Below are 24,034 nucleotides of genomic sequence, written 5' to 3'. Positions count from 1 at the left end.
ATCCATTGCCACAACATCGCACCATACTTTATCAAAATACCTATTACCAATAGATAAATTAACTAAGCATCATTTAGTGATAGATACCTCATTGCCTTTCTTGAACCAGGAAAGTTTGTAAGGTTGAGGATGCGCTTCCATCGATAGCTTTAACTTCGTCACTGCTTCTTGAGAGATGATGTTTTCACAGCTTCCGCTATCTATAATCAGCTTGCAAACACAACTCCCAATGGTACAAAGAGTTTGGAAAATATTATGTCGCAGCCAATCCTCAGGATCTTTGTGTCATGATGCTATAAAGGTCTTTCGCATCACAAGAGAGAGCCCCATGTCTCCTCTTACAACAGCATCCTCCTCATCATCATCATAAATAGGTTCTTCTTCTTGTGGTTCTTCTTCTCCACATTCTTCCATAAGAAGCTGCTTTCCTTCACGACTATTTGCTTTTTGACATTCAGTCGACTTGTGTCCAGGTGCTCCACATTTAAAGCATTTAATTCCTGCTCCATTAGGCTGCAATTTAGCAACAGTTGCTCCACCACTTGGCTGTGATTGAGGGGCTGCATTGCTGCCACTTTGAGATTGTCCCCTAAAAGTTGTAGCTCGATTAGAAGTAACCTGATTATTTGGTGCTCTGTGTGTCCCTCTTGCTTGCTGAATTTCTGCTGCTTTGGCACGTTGATGTGCTTGAGAAACATTCCAAATATCTTGCTGATTCAGTATAACTTGCAGATTAACTGGTAAGCTCCCTATATACCGTGCAACCTGTTGCTCCCTCACTTCCATTTAACTCATTCCTGAAAACAAGTCCAAAGAATTCCTGTGTGTAATCGTCAACAATCTTGCTTCCTTGACGACAATTATGTAGCCTTTGAAACATTGATTGGGTATAGTTGTAAGGAAGAAAAACCTTTGCTTTTTTTGCATCTTTTCCCAATCAACAATCTTAGGCATTCCTTGCCTTTGCCGTGCCATAATGAACTGATCCCACCAAGCTGATGCTCTTCCTCTTAGTTTCACAGCAACCAATTTCACCTTTTTGTCATCGGGTACTTCCTTCAGGTCAAAGATTCTTTCCACAGTGGTTAACCAATCAATGAAACCTTCTCCATTCAGATCTCCTGCAAGTTCTGGAATTTCCACCTTAAAACCACCATCCCAACACCTTTCCTCATATGGAAAAGGTGCTGGTCTTGGTGCTGCGTTTCTGCGAAAAGGATCAACAAATTCCTCTTCCAAATTGTCCTCCTCAGATTCGACGCCATCTTGAGAAGGGGCTGGGGTTTGCGCAGTGCGCAGAGCTAAAGATTCAATCTGCCTTTTTAGATCTTCTATCACAGCAAGCACTTGTTGTTGATCAACTACTACATCCTGATCAGGCCGAACGGCTGGTCTGCGAGTCGGATTTCTTCTTCTTGGTGGCATGTTGAAAAGCGTGAGAGAGAAATCTGATAACCCTACTAAAAGACAGAAAACTATTGAAAGGAATATTTCTTTCTCCCTATCTTTGATAATGTACACGGCATCTATATAAATAGGTGATACAAGGCATAAAAATAGGAAGTAATTAACTACTTATTCTAATTTAAATTTAAACTTTCCTATTCTATAGGCATCGACTAATTCTACATATTTACAGCTATGATATCCCTGAAATTTCGGCTATATCTTGGCTGAATTATTTCCGTTTCCAACACTCCCCCTCAAGCTGGCTTGAATATATCTTCCATAGCCAGCTTGCCAATTAAGTAGTCAAATTGTCTTTTGTGTAGTCCCTTTGTAAGAATATCTGCAATCTGCTCAGTGGTGGGTATATAAGACATGCATATTAATCCCTTCTCAAGCTTCTCTTTGATAAAGTGCTTGTCAACTTCCACATGTTTAGTTCTGCCGTGAAGGACAGGATTATGAGCAATTGCAATTACTGCCTTGTTGTCACGGTACACTTTTATTGTTGAAGTACTCGGAATTTTTCAAGTCTTCTAGTAACCTTCTGATCCACAAAGCTTCACAAATTCCATGAGCAACTGATCTAAATTCAGCTTCTGCACTACTTCTAGCCACTCCGTTCTGTTTTTTGCTTCGCCAAGTAACCAAATTCCCTCCAACGAAGGTACTGAGGTAGATTTCCGATTAGTAATGCTACCAGCCCAATCCGCACATGTATAGACTTCAACCTGAAGATGCCCCTGTTTTTTAAATAACAGACCTTTACCAGGAGTTCCTTTTAGATACCTTAGGATTATGTATGCTAATTCAAAGTGTTCCTGTCCCGGTGAATGCATGAATTGGCTCACTCTACTTACTGCGAATGCTATATCGGGACGTGTATGAGATAAATAGATTAATCTTCCAACAAGAGTCTGGAATTGTTCTATATTCACGTCTTCGATTTTAGCATGTTGCAGCTTCAAGTAGGGCTCGGTTGGTGTTTCAGCTGCTTTACATCCAAGCAAACCTTTTTCACCGAGAAGTCAAGTGTGTATCTGCATTGAGTGGCCAAGATACCCTCCTTGAACCTAGCGAACTCCATTCCGAGAAAATATTTCAATGCTCCTAGGTTTTTTATCTCGAAATCTTTAGCAAGTCCCTTCTTCAATCTTTCCAGTTCGGCACTATCATCACCTGTTAAGATTATTTCATCCACATAAACAATCAAGATAGCTACTTTACCTTCTCTTGAATGTTTATAGAACATAGTATGGTCTGCTTGACTTTGATGATCGACCCTAAAGGTCCTACCATCTTCAATTGGGAAGCATTCAACCTCGCCATTGAGAAGGAGACGTGGTAGATTCGCTACTTAAAGGAAATATCCTCCCATAAGCCCTAATCCATGTTAGTAGCAGCAATCCCCGAGAAACCCTAATCGCCTAGAAATCGCTTCTAACATAGAGAAAAAGGGTAAAAACGTAATAACTGCTACAATATTAAGATCTACTATTTTTATTATTATGATATGGTCAACTTACTCTTTTATAAGAAACATATGAAAAACCAATAGGACAGTGCGTAAATAACACAGAAAACTTTAACTTGTTAACAGGATATACATCTACATGAGCGAATTCATTTGACTGATCTCATTCATATGAAATTAAGGCAAGAATAGTGACAGTGAAAATGAAGATGATATATCTATATGAATATTGTTTAAGTTTAAATATATATATATATATATATTTAAGTTTAAATATATATATATATTTAAGTTACACCCTCTCCAATAGCTTAAGCTTTTGGAGTAGATGGTTGTTCACATGGTATCAGAGCCAAAGGTCTCGTGTTCAAACCTCATCGTCACCCTGATAATTAAAATTGAAATCACGTGGTGAACGAAAAGAAGGCCACACGTGAGGGGGCGTGTTGAAGGATATATATATTTAAGTTACACCCTCTCCAATAGCTTAAACTTTTAGAGTAGATGGTTGTTAACAAATATATATATATATATATATATATATATATATATGCATCTGGAAAAAAACACAAGAACATAGCAAAGGTTGATCACCGACAATAAAGTTGAATGCAAAGCCAGAATAACATAATTGTTGCTTGCTCACCTCTTCTCCTTTGCTTCCAAGTGTTGAGGTCAGCAGGTATAAGTCCTTTCCCCATAATTGGATCTAGGATATCAGCAAGAACTCCCTAATTTAAGATACATAAAATTGAGTACAACAAATTAGAACAAATTATCATACACTACAAAATGGTCAAGCATAAAGAGAAAAAAAATATTAAAACATTAAAAATAAAACAAGTTAATTTTTTTTTTTTTTTTTTTTTTTTTTTTTTTTTTTTTTTTTTTTTTTTTTTCACTGTCTACATAATGTAATTTGCAATTGTAAAAAGGAATTCTTAAAATATGCTCCACAATAATTATCCATTGAAGAAAAATATGTATTAAAGAATTAAGTCTGTTAGCAAACATAACGGATTCCAATAGAGTAGTCAAAACTGATATATCAAATTAAATGTCCAGAAAAAAAACGTTTGGCACTTTGGTTCTTGTCAAAGTTAATAAAATATGGTACGGGAAAATTATGGGTTTGGATACTGTTGGAATATGTGTGAATATTCTTGGAATGAGCATAATTAGTGGGTGTAACTAGTGAGATTTTACCACTTGGTTTTTGACTAATATAAATACATGGGTGTAAAGATGTTAGAGGCATACCATTACCCTTTCTAACATCGCGTAGTTGATTAGAGCTAACTTGGTAAACTTAATACTTACCTTATATGTATTATTTGTGTATAGTATAAATACCTCCTTGCGAGAAGAATAAAATTATCATAAAATATTTCTCCCTATTTTTCTCTAGTTTTGACATGGTAGACCATACACGATTAGGGTTTTCTCTGATTGACCTTGGCAATCACCAATTTGTCTAAACTCTATCCATACCCATACTTACCATCACTCTATATACCCATAATCAAACCTGCCGCTGCCTTTACTCTGCTTACCTGTGGCTTATCTTTCTCTCCGATCAACAGGTTCTTGCTGTCAGCCCTATCTCTGCATCCAATCGGCATTATCTATCACTCCTCCTTCTGCCGACTTTACTTCTCGTCTCTGCACTCACTGCAATAGTACGAGACATACGGTTGATGTTTGCTGGAAGAAACATGGTTATCCAGAGTGGTTCAAGCTTAAGCAAGCTGAGAAGAAGAACAAGAAATTTGCTCAGGTTGCTATCACCGACACTTCTCCATCTTCTGCTTCTCATGTATCTCGAGTGTCTTCTCAAGGAGGTAACTCTGGTTTGGCCTTTATTTCTACTGCTTCGAACACTTGGGTTATTGATTCAGGGCCACTGATCATATGACTAGTAACCCTTCCATACTTGACTCTCTAATACCTTCACCCGTTAAGTCTGTTCAGGTTGCTAATGGGACTCCTATGCCAATTACAGGGGCTGGGAATGTCTCACTTTCTCTTACATTCTCCATGTCTTTAGTTTTACTTGCACCTAATCTCTCTAACAACCTTCTTTCCATTAGCAAAATTACCAAAAATCTTAATTGTTCTGTAACTTTTCATTCTACCCATTGTGTGTTTCAGGACAATCTTACAAAGATGACGATTGGCATTGGTAAGGCGAGAGGAGGTCTTTACTACTTGCAGAAGGGGGTAAGGGAGTTAAAATCTGAACCTAGCCGTGGTTTTCAAGTAGAGAAAGAGTCTGACAGAGAGAAGATATTTTTATGGCATTGTCGTTTGGGACATCCATCTTTCTCTTATTTAGAATGTTTATTTCCTAAGTTATTTTGCAATATTTCTGCTTCTAGTTTAGGGTGTGAACAATGCATTTATGCTAAAAACCATCGTGTTCCTTTTAAAGTGAGTTTCAATAAAAGTCTTATTCCTTTTTCATGTGTTTACACAGATGCGTGGGATCCTTTTTCTACTCCTGCTTCGGGCCATAAATACTTTATATCTTTTATTGATGACTGTACTAGAGTGAGTTGGGTTTATTTGTTAAAATCTAAGAGTGATGTTATACATGTTATTCCTCAGTTTTACGAAATGATTGTCACACAATTTCATACTCAGGTTCAGGTTTTCCATTCTGACAACGGTCGTGAGTTTGTGAATCAGTCTTTTACTGATTTCTTCAAACAACATGGCATCCTCCACCAGACAACGTGCGCCTACACTCCCATAACTTTGGAATAATACTCTTCTATACTTTGAGTACCTTGTTCAAGATTGAAGTACTGTTTACATAGCTCATAACCACGGGTGATATTACCTGTCCCAGAATATAACTGCTGCAATCTATCCCATATCTCCTTGGCTATATCCAAATAAAGTAACGTTGAACTAATTTGGGGTTCAATACTGTTTATCATCACAGAGATGATCTGAGCATCTTCTTTTTCCCATGCATCAAAGGAAGTATCAGTTGCCTTGAGTTTCTCTTTAGTCAAATGAGAACCAAGACCTCTGCCTTTGAGAAAAATGGCAACAGATTTGGCCCACAATATGTAATTCTTCCCATTGAGCTTAACTGAAGTCATGGGAGACTTAAGACTGTTCGTAGGTGAAAGCAAATCTGAACTTGAACTTGAGGCCATGTTGAATCCAGCAAAACAGAGAAGAAAAAGGAGAGAAAAACAAAAATTCTGTATTCTGGCCGAACCTGGAAGCGGGTCTGAAACCGTGTCGGGTCCTGGCACGGGTCGGGTCCTGAAACAGGTCGGATCCTGGCACGGGTCGGGTCCTGGTACGGGTCGGATCTTGGAACCAGACCGGATTTGGACTATCCCTGGTTTAGTAAACCGGGATTGGAATAACTATCCCAGGTTTAGCAAACCAGGGTTGGAGTAGCACAACCGTGTAGCCAAACACGGGTCTTCTTCTTCACTCCGTCACAAACTCTGGTAAACAATACGGCGGAGGCGACGGCAACCCAACCACGAGCAGCGGCCGAATCAACAAGCAGCGGCTAAATCAACTTCCGGCCGAAAATCAATCTCACCTCTGCAAATCGAGACGAAGAAGCTTCTGCCGGCGACGACGAAGAAGGTAGAGACGACGACCACCAAAGAGGAGCTGCCAGTGACGGCGGCTGCTATTGATGAAAAAAGAGTAAGTGACTGAATGACCCCTTTCATCGACGGTGAAGTATAAGACCTCACTCTGGTGTGAAGCAGTGGAAGACCCAGCTGGGTGGGGAAAGTCATAAACTATTTTCGATGATAAACGGGCGAACTCCTATTTGATTTACACGAAAAAAGATAAAGGGAAGAGGGCCGTGTTTGAATACGGTTCGACAAAACCCATTGTCAGCCCTATATAACCTTAGGAAGGAAGCAAAGAATTAGGATTCAGAAGAAGAAAAAGAAAGAAGCCGAAGTCAAAGCCTTTGGGTTGTGTGCTTTGCTCATGTGTTGAGTCCTGACACTGATAAATTGTCTCCTCGTGGAATTAAATGTGTATTTGTTGGCTACTCTCCCACTCAAAAGGGATATAAATGTTGGGATCCTAGCACTTGCAGTGCTTTTGTGTGTATGGATGTCACTTTTTGACAAAATTACTGAAATTGGTAATCAAATCAATTCATTAAAGAATTGGGAATACACTGTTATATGTACTTCAGAATAATGCTATTCTAGGAAATTAACTAATCCTGGAGATACATATCAATACATATAAAAAACTGATCCCTAGAAATCAGGTATTACAATAACTAATAAATCCCTAGCTATTAACATCCTGTACACGATTTCCTTATACAAGGAAATAATCGTATTTTCCCACACTCCCCCTCAAGTTGGTGAATAGATGTCATCCATTCCAAGCTTGCTGGTTATTCTCTAAAAAACGGTACCAGGCAATCCTTTGGTAAGCACGTCTGCTAGCTGTTCTCCAGTAGGGAACAAAAGGAGTACAAATGAGGCCACTATCCAACTTCTCTTTAATAAAATGCCTGTCCACTTCAATGTGTTTTGTGTGGTCATGTTGCACAGGATTGTGTGCAATATTGATGGCTGATTTATTATCACAGTTAAGCTTCATTGGACCTTCCCATCTGACTCTCAGATCTTCCAAGATTATCCTTAGCCATAGCAGTTCACATATCCCAAGTGTCATCGCTCTAAATTCGGCTTCTGCGCTGGACCTTGCAACCACATTCTGTTTTTTGCCTCTCTAAGTAACGAGGTTACCACCTAGGAAGGTGCGATAGCCCGAGGTTGATCTTCTGTCAATCATGGATCCTGCAAAATCTGCATCTGTGTAGGCTTCAAGAGTCGGTCCTTCCCCTTTCTTAAACAGAATTCCTCTTCCTGGTATACCCTTCAAGTACTGCAGAATTCTTTACACAGCTTTGAGATGTGATTCGTTAGGTTTGTGCATGAATTGACTCACAACACTCACAGCATAAGCTATATTTGGCCTGGTATGTAACAAATAAATTAACTTCCCCACAAGTCCCTGATAAGAGCCTTTATCCACGGCCACGTCTTCTGGAGCATCACTAAGTTTGTGGTTTGACTCCATAGGTGTCTCAACTAGCTTACATCCCAGCTTGCCTGTATCAGCCAATAAGTCTAATACATATTTTTGCTGTGATATAAATCCCTTGCTGAGAGTGGGCTACTTCCATAACCAAGAAAGTACTTCAGTTTTCCTAGCTCTTTGATCTCGAATTCCTTCACTAACTGTTTCTTCAAGCTCTCCATTCCTTCCAAGTCATCTCCTGCTACTATGATGTCATCCACATAGACCAACAATACTGTCACTCCCCCTGATGCTGAGTGCTTTACAAACAATGTATGATCACCTAGACTTTGCTTATATCCCACACTCACCATCACTTTGGTAAATCTCCCAAACCAAGCTCGTGGGGATTGTTTCAGTCCATACAAAGCTTTTTTAAGCTTACATACCATTCCTTCCTTTTCATTTGAGCCAAACCCAGGCGGAATCTCCATATAGATCTCCTCCTCAAGATCGCCATATAAGAAGGCGTTCTTGACATCAAATTGCTATAATCTCCCACCAAAATTTGCAGCCACTGATAACAGGATTCTCACAGTATTCATCTTAGCAACTGGAGCAAAAGTCTCAAGATAATCTATGCCGTAGGTTTGTGTATACCCGTTGGCAACTAATCTTGCCTTATACCTTTCCAAAGAGCCATCTGAGTTGTATTTGGTTGTGAACACCCATTTACACCCAACCGGCTTCTTCCCTCTAGGCAGTCTCACCAAATCCCAAGTCTTGTTTTTCTCAAGTGCTTCCATCTCAACCTTCATAGCATTTTCCCAATTCTCATTTCCTAATGCATCGAATAAAGTTTTGGGAATAGGGACTGTATTTAGGCTAATAAGAAAGGCCCTGTGGTTATGAGAAAGATTCTTACATGACATGAATAGATAAAGAGGGTGTTTGGTACAAGTTCAAGTTCCTTTTCTAACTGCAATAGGGACATCATAATCATTTTGTTCAGAGGTTTCATTGGTGTATTGGGTTGAGTAATTACCTCGACATTACCAGGAGCAATTTTGGGTGATTGAACTTGCACAGGTTGAGATATTGGTGCTTTTTTCCTTGAGTAAATCTGCAATGGACAAGTAGAGTCTTGAGTTTGCTTCCCAAGTAACACTCCTTGTGATTTGGGTGTATGAGGCTCGGCTTCTGACCGTGTGTTTGGCTCAGACTAAATGTTTGGGAGTATGTTTGACTCGGATTGATGAGAGATAGGGGCTGGAAACTCAAGGAGAAAAAGATCCTTGTCCTTATCTTCTATGACAGACGTCTCCCCCTGAAGATAAGGACCGTTAAAGTACTGATCTTGTTCGACAAAAGTAACATCAGCAGACACATAAAATCTCCTTGTCGGAGGATGGTAGCATTTGTAGCCCTTTTGGGTGGAAGAATAGCCAAGAAAGACTCATTTGAGAGCTCGAGGATCAAGTTTTCCCCTGTTTTGAGAATGCACATGAACAAAGGCAACACAACCAAATATCTTTGGAAGAAGATTATTAGATGCATTGAAATTGGGAAAGAATTGTGTAAGGACCTGCATTGGACTTCTAAAACCAAGGACTCTTGTAGGAAGCCGATTAATGAGATGAGCAGCGGTTAAAACAGCCTCCCCCCAGTATTGTTTTGGAACAAGAAAGCTCTTGTAATAGCAAGAAGGTGGCCGTTCTTTCGTTCAGCCACCCCATTTTGTTGAGGTGTGCTAACACAAGAGGATTTATGTATTATGCCCTATTTTTGGAAATACAGAGAGAGGTAGTCCTTAGCATTGTCAGATCGGAATCCCTTTATCCCAACACCAAACTGAGTTTTGACCATATTGAAATAAGTTGGAAACACAGAACTGACATCCGATTTATTTTTTAACAGAAAAATCCAAGACACATGAGTGCAATCATCAATAAATGAGACAAACCACCTTGCCCGAGAAACATTAGCAACAGTGGAAAGTCCCCAAATGTCACTGTGAATCAAGGTAAATGGAACAGAAGTTCTTTTATTGCTGATTTGAAAAGAAGTACGTTTGTGCTTTGCAAGTTCACATACACCGCAATGAAAATTTTCAATGGATAAACTTTAGAACAATGAAGGAAACATTATTTTGAGAACATGAAATGATGGGTGACCAAGACGAAGGTGTTGAAGCCATATCTTGTCTTTATTTGATTTGAATGACTCGGAAAGAAATGATAATGGTGACAAACTCTCAACTCTATTTTGTCCATTTGATTCTTTAAGGTAGTATAGACCATCCCGTCCCTAGCATGTCCAATCATCCTCTTCGTGCCCTGTTCCTGAAATATACAACGGAGAGGATAAAACGTCACAACAATTAGAATCTGTAGTGAGTTTCTGGATTGACACAAGATTGGTGCATAGTTTTGGGACATAGAGGACATTCTTAAGTGTAAGGTGGTCATTCAAAAAAACATCTCCTTGACCAGCCACGGTTGTCACTCATCCATCAGATGTTATTTTCCTATTGCTAGGACAAGGGGTATATAAAATAAATTTTTTTGAGGAATGGGTCATGTGATCTGTAGCACCTGAGTCAATGACCCTAGAGCTTGAGGAGACTGTATCTTGAAGCACTAAAAACATGAGAAGAGGGGGAAGGAGAGGAAATACCTGAGAACACCAAAGAACAAGTACCTGTTGTAGACGGTTTCTCCAACGTTCCCAATAAGCTCCTTTATTTCTCTCTCTCTTCTTTGTTGAATTCGGCAAATGGGATTGAAAGATTGTCTTCACTGTTTGATTGTGTGGTTGCCATATGTACCTGTCCCTGTCCTCTTGGCTGTCCACTCTTTTCTAACCAGGCTTTGTTCATAGTTTGAGGCTTGCCATGTATTTCCAGCACTTCTCCCTAGTATGGCGGGATTTTTTGCAGTATGTACGCCATAGAGAATCCTTGTTGAATGGTCTTGACATGTCTGCTTGCCCATTGCCTTCTCCAAAACGCTGTTCAGAGCCATAATTCTTCACAGTCGTGTTTTTTGACACCAAGGCCGAACTCTCTACTGTGTAAGTTTCAATCATGACACCCCTTCTTCCTTTCTCAGCAAGAACAGTTGCAATTGCCTCATTTAAGGTTGGCAAATCTTCTTTTCCAAGTATTTGCACTCTTATAGCATCAAATTCGATGTTTAAACCTGCAAGAAAATCATAAATTCTGTCCTTTTCAACAAACCTATTAAGGATAGTTGCATCTTCACTGCACTTCATCTGAATGCACTGATAATGATCCATCCCCTGCAATTGACCCTTCAAGAGGTTGGAATATTCAGTGACTGATCGATTACCCTGTTTGGTAGCGGAGATTTTGGTCTTGATCTCATAGATTTGTGCAGCATCACGTACTTTGGAATAAGTCTACTGGACTGCTTCCCATATCTCCTTAGCCGTGCTCAAAAAAATACAAGTGTCGCTGATTTCTGGTAACATAGAGTTCCATAACTAGGACATAACCATAAAGTCTTGTTCATCCCAAGCATCAAACTTAGGATCCTCCTTCTTTGGACTATTACCAAGCAAGTGGCTCGGTTTCCCTCTTCCCTTCAAGAACATGCGGACCATTTGAGACCACTTCGGATAATTTTTCCCGTTCAACCTGTACGCCACCTGGATATTCTGCAATTCTCCTGTTGGAACAGAGCCGTTGCTTCCCGGGATCTCTGAAGTGTCGCTAGTTTCGGTGGATGCTGACATGGTTTATAGAGAGAGGTGGAATCCACAGGTTTGATAACACTGGATTTTCACATAACAAGAACACAAAGAAAAGGACTAGCAAAGAAGGCCAAGAGAAGACGATTACCCAGAAAATGAGCCTAGGGCTCTGATACCATAACAAAATTACTGAAATTGGTAATCGAATCAATTCATTAAAGAATTGGGAATACACTTTTATATGTACTTCAGAATAATGCTATTCTAGGAAACTAACTAATCCTGGAGATACATATCAATACATATAAAAAAACTGATCCCTAGAAATCAGGGATTACAATAACTAATAAATCCACTTCAAGTGTATAGTCGACGACCACATGTTGCATCCCACATTTATACTCCATTTGTGAAGTCTAAAGGTCAACTAGCTGATATGTTTACTAAGGCTCTTGGTCATAATCAGTTGAAGGCTATCTCAAGCTTGGATTATATGATATATATTCTCTAGCTTGAGGGGAAGTATTAGAACATTTATGTTCTTATGTTGGGCCAAATTGTAATTACTTGTAGTTTGTGGCCATTATGTAATCAGACTTTTCTCACTTTTGTATATAGCCCCTTTTGTTTAGGGTTTACTAAAACAGAATAATATACACAAACAATGCAGCTCCCCTTCACTGTATCTCTCTTTCCTTCAACTTCTACAAGAACAATACAGAAATTAAAGAGAGGGGTTGGTTATTAGAGAGAGAACAAATCAGAAAGAAGAATCTGGTGGCAGAGGTCGTTCTAATTCTAAAAATAGAACAAATGTGCTGAGATGCTACACCTGTCACAAGGAAGGGCAATTTAGGAAAAAACTGTCCAGAGCATAAGAAGGCAAAGGGAAATTCCTCTGAAGTTGATAGTTTGGTTGTTGCAAAGGGTAATGATTCAGATGGTGGTAACGTTCTCACAATTTTGTCGGCAGCTGTGATCATGAGTGGATTTTTGATTCGTGTTGCTCATATAATGCTTGTCCAAACGGGGACTAGTTTGCCTCTTATCGTTCCATTGATGGAGGAGAAGTGTTGATGGGGAATGATGCGTCGTGCAAGGTTGTAGGAATTGGTACATTTCAAATCAAGATGTATGTAGGCATATTTAGGACATCGACTCATGTCAAGAATACACCAGATTGAAGAAGAATTTGATTTCCCTGGGTACGATGGATTCCATCGGGTGCCCTTACAAGGCTGGAGGTGGAGTCAGTCGAGTTTCAAAGGGTGCTCTTGTCGTTATGAAGGGACTAAAGAAGCAGGGTTTATATGCTCTGCAAGGTAGTACAGTCACAGATTCAGTTGCCGTATCATCCTCGAATCCAGATTCAGATACTACCAGATTGTGGCATATGCGGCTTGGGCATATAAGTGAGGGGATGGATGTTTTGAGCAAGCAGGATCAACTTGGTGGTCAGAAAATCAGGAAGCTGGATTTTTGTAAGCATTGTGTCTACGAGAAGCAATGCAGTAAAATTTAGTACGAGAATTCACATGACCAAGGATACGATAGTAACACAGAAATTAGGAAAAACTGGAGTATATTTCATTTCTAATACAAAGCAGCCTGACCTTTATAGGCTGAATACAATCAGATCAGAATCCAGTAAATTAAGGAATATACAATCAAATCCCTAAGATCAGAAAATAAAATAAGTCAACCTAAACTTTAATACACCAGCTATATTAGCCTGTAATTAGTACAAAATCAGACAGTTAATACTTTCCAAATTTATCTAACAATTACATAAATCACGTAATTCTCCAACACTCCCCCTCAAGCTGGGGAATAAATATCTTCCATCCCCAGCTTGCAGACAATTCTTTGAAACGCAGGACTGGCTAACCCTTTGGTTAGTACATCAGCTAGTTGTCCTCTTGTTGAGACATACGGAGTGCAAATTAGTCCATTATCGAGCTTTTCCTTTATGAAGTGGCGATCAACTTCCACATGCTTGGTGCGGTCATGTTGCACTGGATTATGTGCAATATTGATGGCTGACTTGTTATCACAATATAACTTCATCGGCCTCTTAACTGAAACTCCAAGATCCTTCAAGACTATTTTCAACCATAATAATTCACATATTCCTAAAGCCATGGCACGAAATTCAGCTTCTGCACTTGACCTTGCAACTACTGGCTGCTTTTTGCTCCTCCATGTAACAAGATTCCCACCTAGGAAGGCACAATAACCCGAGGTTGATCTTCTATCTGACACTGAACTTGCATAGTCTGAGTCTGTGTAAACTTCTAAGTTCAAGCACAATCCTCTCTTGAACAATATGCCTCGACCTGGACTAGATTTTAGATATTGCAGGATTCTGTATACTGCTGGGAGATGTACTTCCTTTGGGTTGTGCATAAATTGGCTCACTACACTAACTGCATAGGCGATGTCAGGCCTGGTGTGAGACAAGTAGATTAATCTTCCAACAAGTCTTTGATACATTCCTTTGTCAACTGGCTCATCATCAACAGCTTCTCCAAGCTTATGATTCGGTTCAATGGGAGTCTTCACGGAATTACAGCCTATCTTTCCTGTTTCTTTCAGTAAATCAATAACATACTTTTGTTGTGAGACGAAAATTCCTTCTTTGGAGCGAGCAACTTCAATTCCCAGGAAGTATTTCAGCTTGCCTAGGTCTTTTATTTCAAATTCCGTGGCCAGTCTAGCTTTAAGAGTTTCCCTTTCAGCTTGATCATTGCCAGTGACAATAATATCATCTACGTATACAATGAGGACTGTAACTCCCCCTGAAGAAGAGTGTTTTATGAACGAAGTATGGTCACCTTGACTTTGTTTGTAACCCATTGCTAACATTGCTCTTGCAAACCTACCAAACCAAGCCCTGGGGGATTGCTTCAGTCCGTACAGTGCCTTCCTTAGTCTGCATACCCTATTCTTCTTCGGAAAACTAAATCCTGGAGGAGCGTCCATATATATTTCTTCTTCAAGATCTCCATGCAGAAATGCATTTTTTACATCAAACTGTTGCAAAATCCAATCAAAGTTAGCAGCCAAAGACAATAAAATTCTTATTGTGTTCATTTTGCCACTGGGGCAAAAGTTTCTTGATAATCAACACCAAAGGTCTGGGTATATCCTTTTGCTACTAGCCTTGCCTTGTACCTTTCAAGAGATCCATCTGCATTGAATTTTACTGAAAACACCCATTTGCATCCCACAGTTTTTTTTCCCTTCGGTAATTCGACCATCTCCCAAGTCTTGTTCTTTTCCAGTGCGTCCATCTCAACTTTCATGGCTTGCTTCCATTCCCTGCTGTTTAATGCCTCAGACAATGTTTTAGGAACGGATATTGAGTTTAGCTGAGTAAGGAAGGCTCTATGTGAGGGAGATAATTTTTCAAAGGAAACAAAATGAGAGAGTGGATGTTGTGTACACCTTCGGGTACCTTTTCGAACTGCAATGGGTAGTTCTAAATCAGTCTCATCAAACACAAGAGTGGAATTGTTTACCTGAGTGTGTTTTTCTCCTGAGTGGTTTCTTTCCCAAGCATAGGTTCTGACTTTTGGGCTTGCTTCGGATTAGTCTTGCCTCCCTTCCTTCTCGAAAAAACTTGAAGTGGTTTAGTGACTACTGGATTGATTGATGGAGTTGGATTTTTAGGAGGAGATTGTGGTTGAGATTCAAGAGATGTCACACTTGGATTTTGAAGCGGAGGAATATCAGAAATGGGATCGGAAGTAGGTAGTGAAACCTAGGAATGAATGTGATCCGGACTTGGAGAAGCCGCGGTAAGAGGGGAACCAAAGGAAACCGAGGCAGGAGTGGTTGCAGAACTTGGACTCAAAGATGGTGGTGACAATTTGGGCATCAGATCGAAATCGAGGACATCGGCATCATCATCCTTTTCATCACTTGTTACCTCCCCCTGAGGAGAAGGATGATGAAAGAAACTCTCATGTTCAACAAATGTGACATCAATTGAAATGTAGGTTTTCCGAGTAGGCGGATGGTAACATTTGTAACCTTTTTAAGTTGAAGAGTAACCTATAAAAATACATTTAAGTGCTCGGGGATCAAGTTTGCTTCGATTGTGAGCATGAACATGAGTAAAGATAACACAACCAAATACCCGAGGAGACAACCTGTTTGGAGTAAGGAAGTCTGGAAAATGATGTGAAAGTGTTTCCCAAGGACTTCTAAAATCTAAGACTTTGGTAGGTAATTGGTTGATGAGATGAGTGGCTATAAGAACGGCTTCCCCCCAAAAATATTTTGGAACATGTCTTTGAAAAAGAAGAGCACGGGTAGTTTCAAGAAGATGTCCATTCTTTCTTTCGGCCACCCCATTTTGTTGGGGTGTGTCAATGCATGAGGACTCATGAACTATTCCCTCCTGATTCAAATATGGTGAAAGAATTTGGTTAAAATATTCTCTCCCGTTGTCTGTCCTCACTCTTTTAATTTTCACCCCAAACTGTGTTTTTATCATGTTATGAAATATTGGAAAGATATTGGCTACATCAGATTTTTGCTTCATGAGAAAAGTCCAAGTTACCCGCGTACAATCATCTATAAAAATGACAAACCAACGTGCCCCAGAATAATTAGCAACCCGTGAAGGACCCCAAACATCACTGTGCATCAAATAAAAAGGAACTGATGATTTATTATTGTTCAAAGGAAAGGAAACACGTTTGTGTTTGGCAATTTAACAAATATCACAATGAAGTTGTTTCAAATCAACATTTTTAAACAAAGAAGGAAACATAAGACTAAGAGTTCTGAAGGAAGGATGACCAAGCTGAAAATGATGAAGGAGAATTTTGTCTTTATTTGTGGAGGAATCAGACAGAAGCACAGATGAACAACCAATTCCAGTACTCACTTTTCCACTCATGGGCTCGAGACAGTAGAGACCATCCTTTCTTTAGCATGCCCAATCGTCTTCCCCGAAGCTCGGTCCTGAAACACACATGAATTTTTTGAGAAAATAAGATTGCAGTTCATATCCTTGGTGATTTGTTTGACAGATAAAAGATTGGTTGTCAATTTGGGCACATGTAAAACATTTTTAAGACACAAGGAAGGTCCTAAGGATATGTCCCCCTGTCCTGCAACAATGACTAAATTCCCATCAGCTATAGTGATCTTTTTATTACTTGGGCATGGTTTATAAGAAGAAAAAGATTGGGATGAGTAGGTCATATGGTTGGTTGCGCCTGAGTCGACAATCCAAGAGTGTGGGTGGATTAAAACATTATCTGAGACACTAAGAGCATGAGAACCAGAATACATACCAGAAAGTGCTAATGAACAGGCACCTGTAGGTTCTTCGAGTGAATTAAGAAGGGATTGGAGGCGATCAATGTCTTCCTTACAGAATTCTCTGCTGTTGGAATTCGGTTGATCACTGGTATTATTAGTGCTATTTTGTGCAACGTGGGCTTTTCCCTTTTGCTGCCAGCTTCTTCCTCCGGAATTCCAGTTTGACTGATTCATGTTTTGTGTGGCCTTCCATGTAGCTTATAGCAAGTGTCCTTCGTATGACCAGTTTTCTTGCAATAGTTACATACCAGATTCTCTTTGAATGTCCTCTTCGGGTCAGATTTCTTATAATCAGTAATAGCTGAAGACTTCTTCTCCAAAGTTCGCTCACTAGCAACGGTTGTAAGGAGTGCCGATCCTTCCAATGGCTGCGAATCCAACATAACTCCTCTCCTGCTCTCTTCAGCACGAATAGTTACAATTGCTTCATTTAGGGAGGATAATCCTTTCCCCAAAGTCTGAACTCTTACAGTATCGAATTCCGGATTAAGGCCTGCTAAGAAATCATAGATTCGGTCTTTTTCTATGAAAGCCTTCAACAACACAGCATCCTCACTGTTCTTCATCTCGAGAACCTGGTAATAGTCCAACTCGTACCACAAATTTTTCAGAGTGTTGGCATACTCTGTTACAGTCTTGTTCCCTTGTTTTGTGGCAGCTAGCTTCACCTTGATCTCGTACACCTGGGCTGCATCATTTTTCTTCGAATAAGTTTGTCTGATCGCCTCCCATATCTCTTGAGCAGTTGTCAAAAACATGACAGTATCACTTATCTCGGGTACCATAGCATTCCATAGCCATAACATGACCATTGAGTCTTCTTCGTCCCAAGCAGCAAACTTTGGATCTTCTTTCTTAGGCCCTTTTCCAAGAAGATGGTTGAGCTTGCCCTTCCCTTTCAGAAAGGTTTGAACAAGTTGAGACCACTTTAAATAGTTCGTTCCATTCAGCCTATACGCAGCTTGAATGTTCTGTAGATCTCCAGGAACCTGTTGTTGGATTGTAGGTTGAGAGCTGGTTTGTGTAACCTCTGACATCTCTTTTTTCTTCTGTAAAAAACTAAACTCCAAGCTGCTATGAAATCTGTAAATGATGAAATATTTTATCCCAGAAAGAGTACCTAGTGCTCTAATACCATAACACAGAAATTGGGAAAAACTGGAGTATACTTCATAACTTTCTAATACAAAGCAGCCTGACCTTTATTGGCTGAATACAATCAGATCAGAATCCAGTAAATTAAGGAATATACAATCAAATCCCTAAGATCAGAAAATAAAATAAGTCAACCTAAACTTTAATACACCAGCTATATTAGCCTGTAATTAGTACAAAATCAGACAGTTAATACTTTCCAAATTTATCTAACAATTACATAAATCACGTAATTCTCCAACAGATAGATTAAATCCATTATGATCTTTGGGGTCCCTCTCAGGTTGCTTCACATGGTGGTGGTAGATATATGATGACGTTGATTCATTACTTTTCTCGAAGAGAATGCATTTATATTTTGAAGCACAAGAATGAGGCTTTTGTCACATTCAAGCAGTGGAACACCTTGATTGAAAAGCATACCGGAAAATTGGTCAAGTGCTTGAGGAAAGACAGTAGGTTGAAATTTTGTGATGGAGAATTTAGTGACTTTTGCAAGACTCATGAGATTGTCAAACACAGCAAAGTGAGGAAGACTCCGTAGCAGAATGGAATTGCTTGAACTGAGGGCTAAGAAATGCATATTTCTTGGTTTGAGCCCGGGGTCAAGGGATACAAATTGTGGTGCATAGATGCTTAGGGAAAGAAGATACTTGTTAGCAAGGTTGTGATTTTTCAGAAGCCTGCAATGCTCACTCCGTAGGAGGAGGTAGTTGATTGGCTCAAGGTGTCAGTAAGTAAGCAGGTGGAGCATGTAAGGATTCAGGTAGAGGATGCTTCTGATCACTCAACTGATGAGCAGGTGTAGTTTCGGACCGAGGGAAATGCACATTTACAGCACTACAGTGTGGCTAGAGATAAGCTTAGGAGGGAGACTAGACCACCATAGAAGTATGGATTTTCACATGCTGATTCGGTTGCTTATGCACTTAGTGTGGCAGCAGGTACCACATACTTATCATGAGGCCATCAAGGTGGAGAGTCAGCATAGTGGTTTGTTGCCATGAGTGAAGAGATTCAGTCTCGTCATAAGAATCAGATTTGGGAGCTAGTTGAGAAGCCTAAGGGCCTAAAGATTGTGGGCGTTATATGGGTCTTCAAGAAGAAGGAAGGAACCCCAAGAGTGGAAGATGCGAGGTTCAAGGCACACTCGGTGGCAAAGAGCTTTACACATAGGCAAGGGTGGACTTGAATGATGTTTTTTCTCCTACGGTGAAACATAGCTCAATCAGGGTGTTACTTGCTATGGTTGCCCTGTATGACATGGAGCCTAAGCAATTTGATGACAAGACTGCTTTCTTGCATGATGAGTTTGAAGAACAGATTTATATGCATCAGCTTGAGGGATTTGAGATTCTAGGAAAGGAAGATCATGTTTGCCTACTGAACAAGTCCTTATATTGGCTAAAGCAGTCACAAGCGGTTTGACACCTTTATGGTTGGGAGTTGCTACTATAGGAGCGAGCTTGACAGTTGTGTACTATTATTGGACGAATCAGTGGAGGAAAATCCTCTAATTTAAGATTTACTGTTACTGGAGGAATTAGTGGAGAAAATCTCCAGTATTAATGTTGTTTCCTATTTTCTCTTTCCATTCTCATCATTTCTTCTCCTATATAGAGGAGCCTCCACCATGGTATTTAGTATGAAACGTGAGTATAATAAAAGACAGGTAGCCCTTCAGCCTTTCTGTGCCATGGATGTAAACCCTAGTGACTAAACCACATATATCCTTGCCTAGTGTTCTTCATACTTTGCTTCTTTGTTCAATTTTAAAATGGTATCAAAGCCAAAGGTACGTGGTTCAACCACTAGGGCTTATATCCAGGGCACACAAAGCCCAAAGGACTACATATCTTTATTATACTCTCTGGGTGGCTTTATACAATGATCACCTTTATTTATAGGTGAAAGAATACAAAGATGTGATGAATACGATATAGGAAACATTCCTAAAATCACTCCCATGATTTGTGATGAATAAGATATAGGAAACATTCCTAAAATCACTCCCATGATTCACTCATAGCAATATTCTGTCAAGGAGTGATTTAATGGCTTTAATCATTCCAATAACAATATTTTCCAACAGTTTCAATTGAAAGAAATGCACCCTTTATTTAGTTCCTGTCACGTTTTTTCACTTCATTTACTTCATAGTCATCTTGTGGAAAGATTCCATTTACTTGATGAAACCAGAATTTATATGCAGTCACTTGCCGACAAGAAATCATTTCTTCTAGGAAGAAAACAAGAAAAACTTGCAAAATTGAATATGTCACTAAGTGAGGCACACAAAATTTCAGTCAGTGACATCATGCTAGAAATGTAACTTGCTGCCTATATCACGTATGTCAAGTTTGTTTATTCTAGAGCACGCGGTTCTTTTTGCACATCAGCCTGATTAATGTCCTATTCTCTCAAACCATCCATACAATTTATGAATTTATTGATAATCTTATCAAAATATAGAAGTGAAAAGGCATGAAATGGAGAAAACTAAGCTGATGATCAATGATAACAATAGAAGAAAGGTTTCTCTAGGATCGTGCAAAAATAACAAAGGAAGAAAATAACTGCATAGGAGCCTGCAAAGACACCAAATGGAAGGATAAAAATACAAAATATATCCATAACTAGTTCAGATATAAAGAAGATAGAATAAAAGATGACAATAGAAACAAATTGGGAGAGAGAGAGTGGGGTGTGGGGGGGGGGGGGGGGGGGGGGGGGGGGGGGGGAGGGGAGAAAAAAACCAGAAGTATTGGATCATACCTTGTCATAAGAAAATGCATTTTCACGGAGAATATGCCTTGCAACAATGGGATCTGATACAACCACAAATGCTTTTGGCCCAAAAGCAAGTTTATACACTGAGCCATGCTGTCCAGTTAAGTAAGATTAAAAATAATTACAGAAAAAAGAAAGGACTTAGGAGACAGACAACTATCAAGAACAATATTTAACAAATACATATTGCAGGCAACAAAAAAAGATAATAAAGAAACAACTAGATACCAATTCAGCAGTGCAAGTGAATGAATCTTTCAATTAAAGGAATTACTAAATGGGATAAAGTACCTCCAAGAACCAATCATACAATGAGAAGAAAAGAGGCCGACCAAACAGATCAGAGACTGCACCTTCAGCCGTAGGCATAGATCCAAGATTTCCCCCACTCAACAAATTAGTAAGAAGGTTGCTTGCGTTGTCAAATAAATTCCTCCTTGTTTTTGGCTCGTCGGTACCTGTTGATTGGCATCTGCAAATAGTATAAGCCATACAAGATCATCCCTAGTTCAATGAGTTTCTTAAACTTTCACCCTCAACAAAGTAACAAATTTAATCCAAGCAGCTACATACAAAACAAAATTGTTCACGTGCACTCATTTTCATTTAATTAAGACAACCTACTATCAAAATCAAACAGAAAAAATCCTGATGATAGCATACTAATACACTAGAGAAGATCAATTTATGTTTTCTTTTCTTTTTTCCTAACAGAAATGAGTTAAATCCCATGATTTTAGCTTCCCCGCCCAAAATTTAATAAATGCTCCACTAGTTTTTCAATACCTTCAGCATTTTACCATGTCAAGGAGGAAGGGAAAAAACTGGTTCAAGGCTTTGAAGAAGGTTTTCTCAATTCTATGTACCAAAATTGAGCAAGAAAAACCAAAGCTCAAACAGATTATCAATATTGAGAAGAGATAATCCATACGTAGCAGCAAGAATGGCAGAAGAACCCCAAGACCCAAACCTCAATTTCACAGTCTTCGTCTCACAAATTATCAGAAGACACTGTCGAGCAGCTTTATAGAATCATAATGCTGTACAATTGCAAAATATTCAACAGATTCTCATACTAAAAATTGCCAGGAGGATGATGAAGCATTAGTCATAAATCAGAATAACAGCAGCCAGGGGCAGAGCCAATTAAGGCCCAGAGGGGACACGTGCCCTCCTGCCCTTGCTCCAACCTACTATACATGTGTATATATTTTTGCTATATACATATATTGTTAGCCGAGATATGATAAGCCCAAATCATGGGATGTGACCTTACCATATCTCGGCTAACATATACTTATATGGTAATTTTAAATAGTGGCCCCCCTAAAATTTTCAAATTCTTCTAATTTCCTTTTAAAAATAAAATAAAAAATAAAAAATTACATATATCCCCCTTCTTCAAGTACACCATATATTTTTCCTTTTTTATTTTTGTTTCTTTTTTCACTTATGTATAATTATGTATTGTACCATTTTTCCTCTTCTTTCTTTTTTTAGATGACATTTGTGATTGTATTTAATTAAAATATTATTAATCAATATTTTGATTCTTATATTTGTCCATTATATTTTTTTCCCAGTACTTATTTTTTAGCATATTATTTTACAACTATTTTTTTTCTTGTTTGCCTTTTGATTTAAAAAAATTATATTTGTCATACTTGTTGATTTTTTTTTTTTTTTTAAATAATTGCATTGTGCCCCCCTTGAAATAAAATCCTGGCTCCGCCCCTGACAGCAACTGCTGCTTTAGCTAGAAGGACTACGGGCTTGGTTTCTAAACTTGAAGCCGTGAGGAAAGAGAGCCAGGAGATGAAAGAAATAATAAAAATTTTGGACTTCGGAGTCTCTGCAATGACCTTTGTTTTCTTCAGTGAAGGTTGTACAAATGCAAAGTGTGAAAAAATAAATAAATAAATTGAGGAAAATTGGATTTTTGTTACCAAACCTAAACAAAGTGACCACAAAGTTAATAAAAGATGAATAGTCACCGAATTTGAAACTTAATTGCTAATAAGTGACCATTTGAGGGTAATTTAGTCAAAAATATTTATATGTTTGTTTAACATACTAAAAATAATTTTTAGATAACAAAATTACCATCAATAACTCCTTATATTCATCCTGTTCTTCCTCTTCCTCAACCATCACTCTTTTTTCTCTTTTTCCTTTGAAGTCTACCAATTAAACATGACAAATTTTGAACAAATTAAATTGAAAAAAAAATGGACAAGCTTGTTGCATTCATCCTCGGCAATGGCCAATGAAATTCTGCACAACCATACCCACTCTCTTTAAACTTCCAGCATATTGCTTGGTATTCCGTCTCCCATGGATTCAAAGACACCTGGTCAAACTCTATATCACTGAACATAATATTTCCTTCTTTTTACCATCTTATCCTCGCTAAGTTTTTCTTCTTTTGCTACTTCCAAGATTTTATTAAAAACCCTCTGAAAAACTTTATTCATTTTCCATTCCATCCAATCTAACTTTGATCAAAGAGGGAGAGAACATAATTCCGTCCTACCTCTTAGAAGTTTGAAGTAATCAATGTAGAATTGCTTTCTTAAATTAAGATTATTTACATCAATCCCAACACCACAGCAATCATAGCCACCTAGCAGCTTATTTAATTGGGTTTAATGCACAAGATAAATTTATTCAATTATAAAATAATTCATTAAAAAAAGGATATTTATGTAATAAACCATCGAATGGTCCCTTATTAGGGTTTAAGTCTTAATTTTGGTGACTATTCATCTTTTCTTGACTTTATGGTCACTTTATATCAATTTTGTTTTAGGTTTGGTCACTAAAATCTAATTTTCCCCAAAAAAAAAAAAAACATTTATTGAACTCATTCCACAGCACAAAGGCCGAAGGGCTACATCTCTTTCATTATATCTCTCTTAATTTTATTTATGTTGGGAGAATATGATGATAGGAGTGATTTAAGCCTTCATAACGAAAAAAATATATTTTATCTTATGGATAGATACAAAGGCAAGGATGGGTTGGTCAGATCAGAAATTCCTTTAAGAATCACTTATGTGAATATGACATAAGTAAGGTCATCCG

At 38.7% G+C, this 24,034-nt stretch overlaps 1 protein-coding gene across 4 annotated transcripts in view; it reads right to left on the bottom strand.

Moving 5' to 3' along the window:
• LOC132268314 (cytochrome P450 97B2, chloroplastic) overlaps positions 1-24,034 on the bottom strand; it is a 96,073-nt gene that overhangs the window by 66,445 nt on the left and 5,594 nt on the right. For all 4 annotated transcript variants that reach the window (XM_059769161.1, XM_059769159.1, XM_059769162.1 and 1 more), the window contains exons 2-4: positions 21,242-21,422; positions 20,936-21,043; positions 3,567-3,651 (exon numbers count right to left, since the gene is read on the bottom strand). In XM_059769161.1, the coding sequence (XP_059625144.1) occupies positions 3,567-3,651; positions 20,936-21,043; positions 21,242-21,422 (374 nt within the window). The remainder of the gene's footprint in view (positions 1-3,566; positions 3,652-20,935; positions 21,044-21,241; positions 21,423-24,034) is intronic.

Source organism: Cornus florida, unplaced genomic scaffold, assembly GCF_030987335.1.
Source record: "Cornus florida cultivar Cherokee Brave unplaced genomic scaffold, ASM3098733v1 CherokeeBrave_3.0.0_Hap2_Chr08, whole genome shotgun sequence".
NCBI classification, from domain to species: Eukaryota; Viridiplantae; Streptophyta; class Magnoliopsida; order Cornales; family Cornaceae; genus Cornus; species Cornus florida.
The sequence above is the reverse complement of the archived record's forward strand: the minus strand, read 5'-3'. Positions and strand labels throughout refer to the sequence as shown.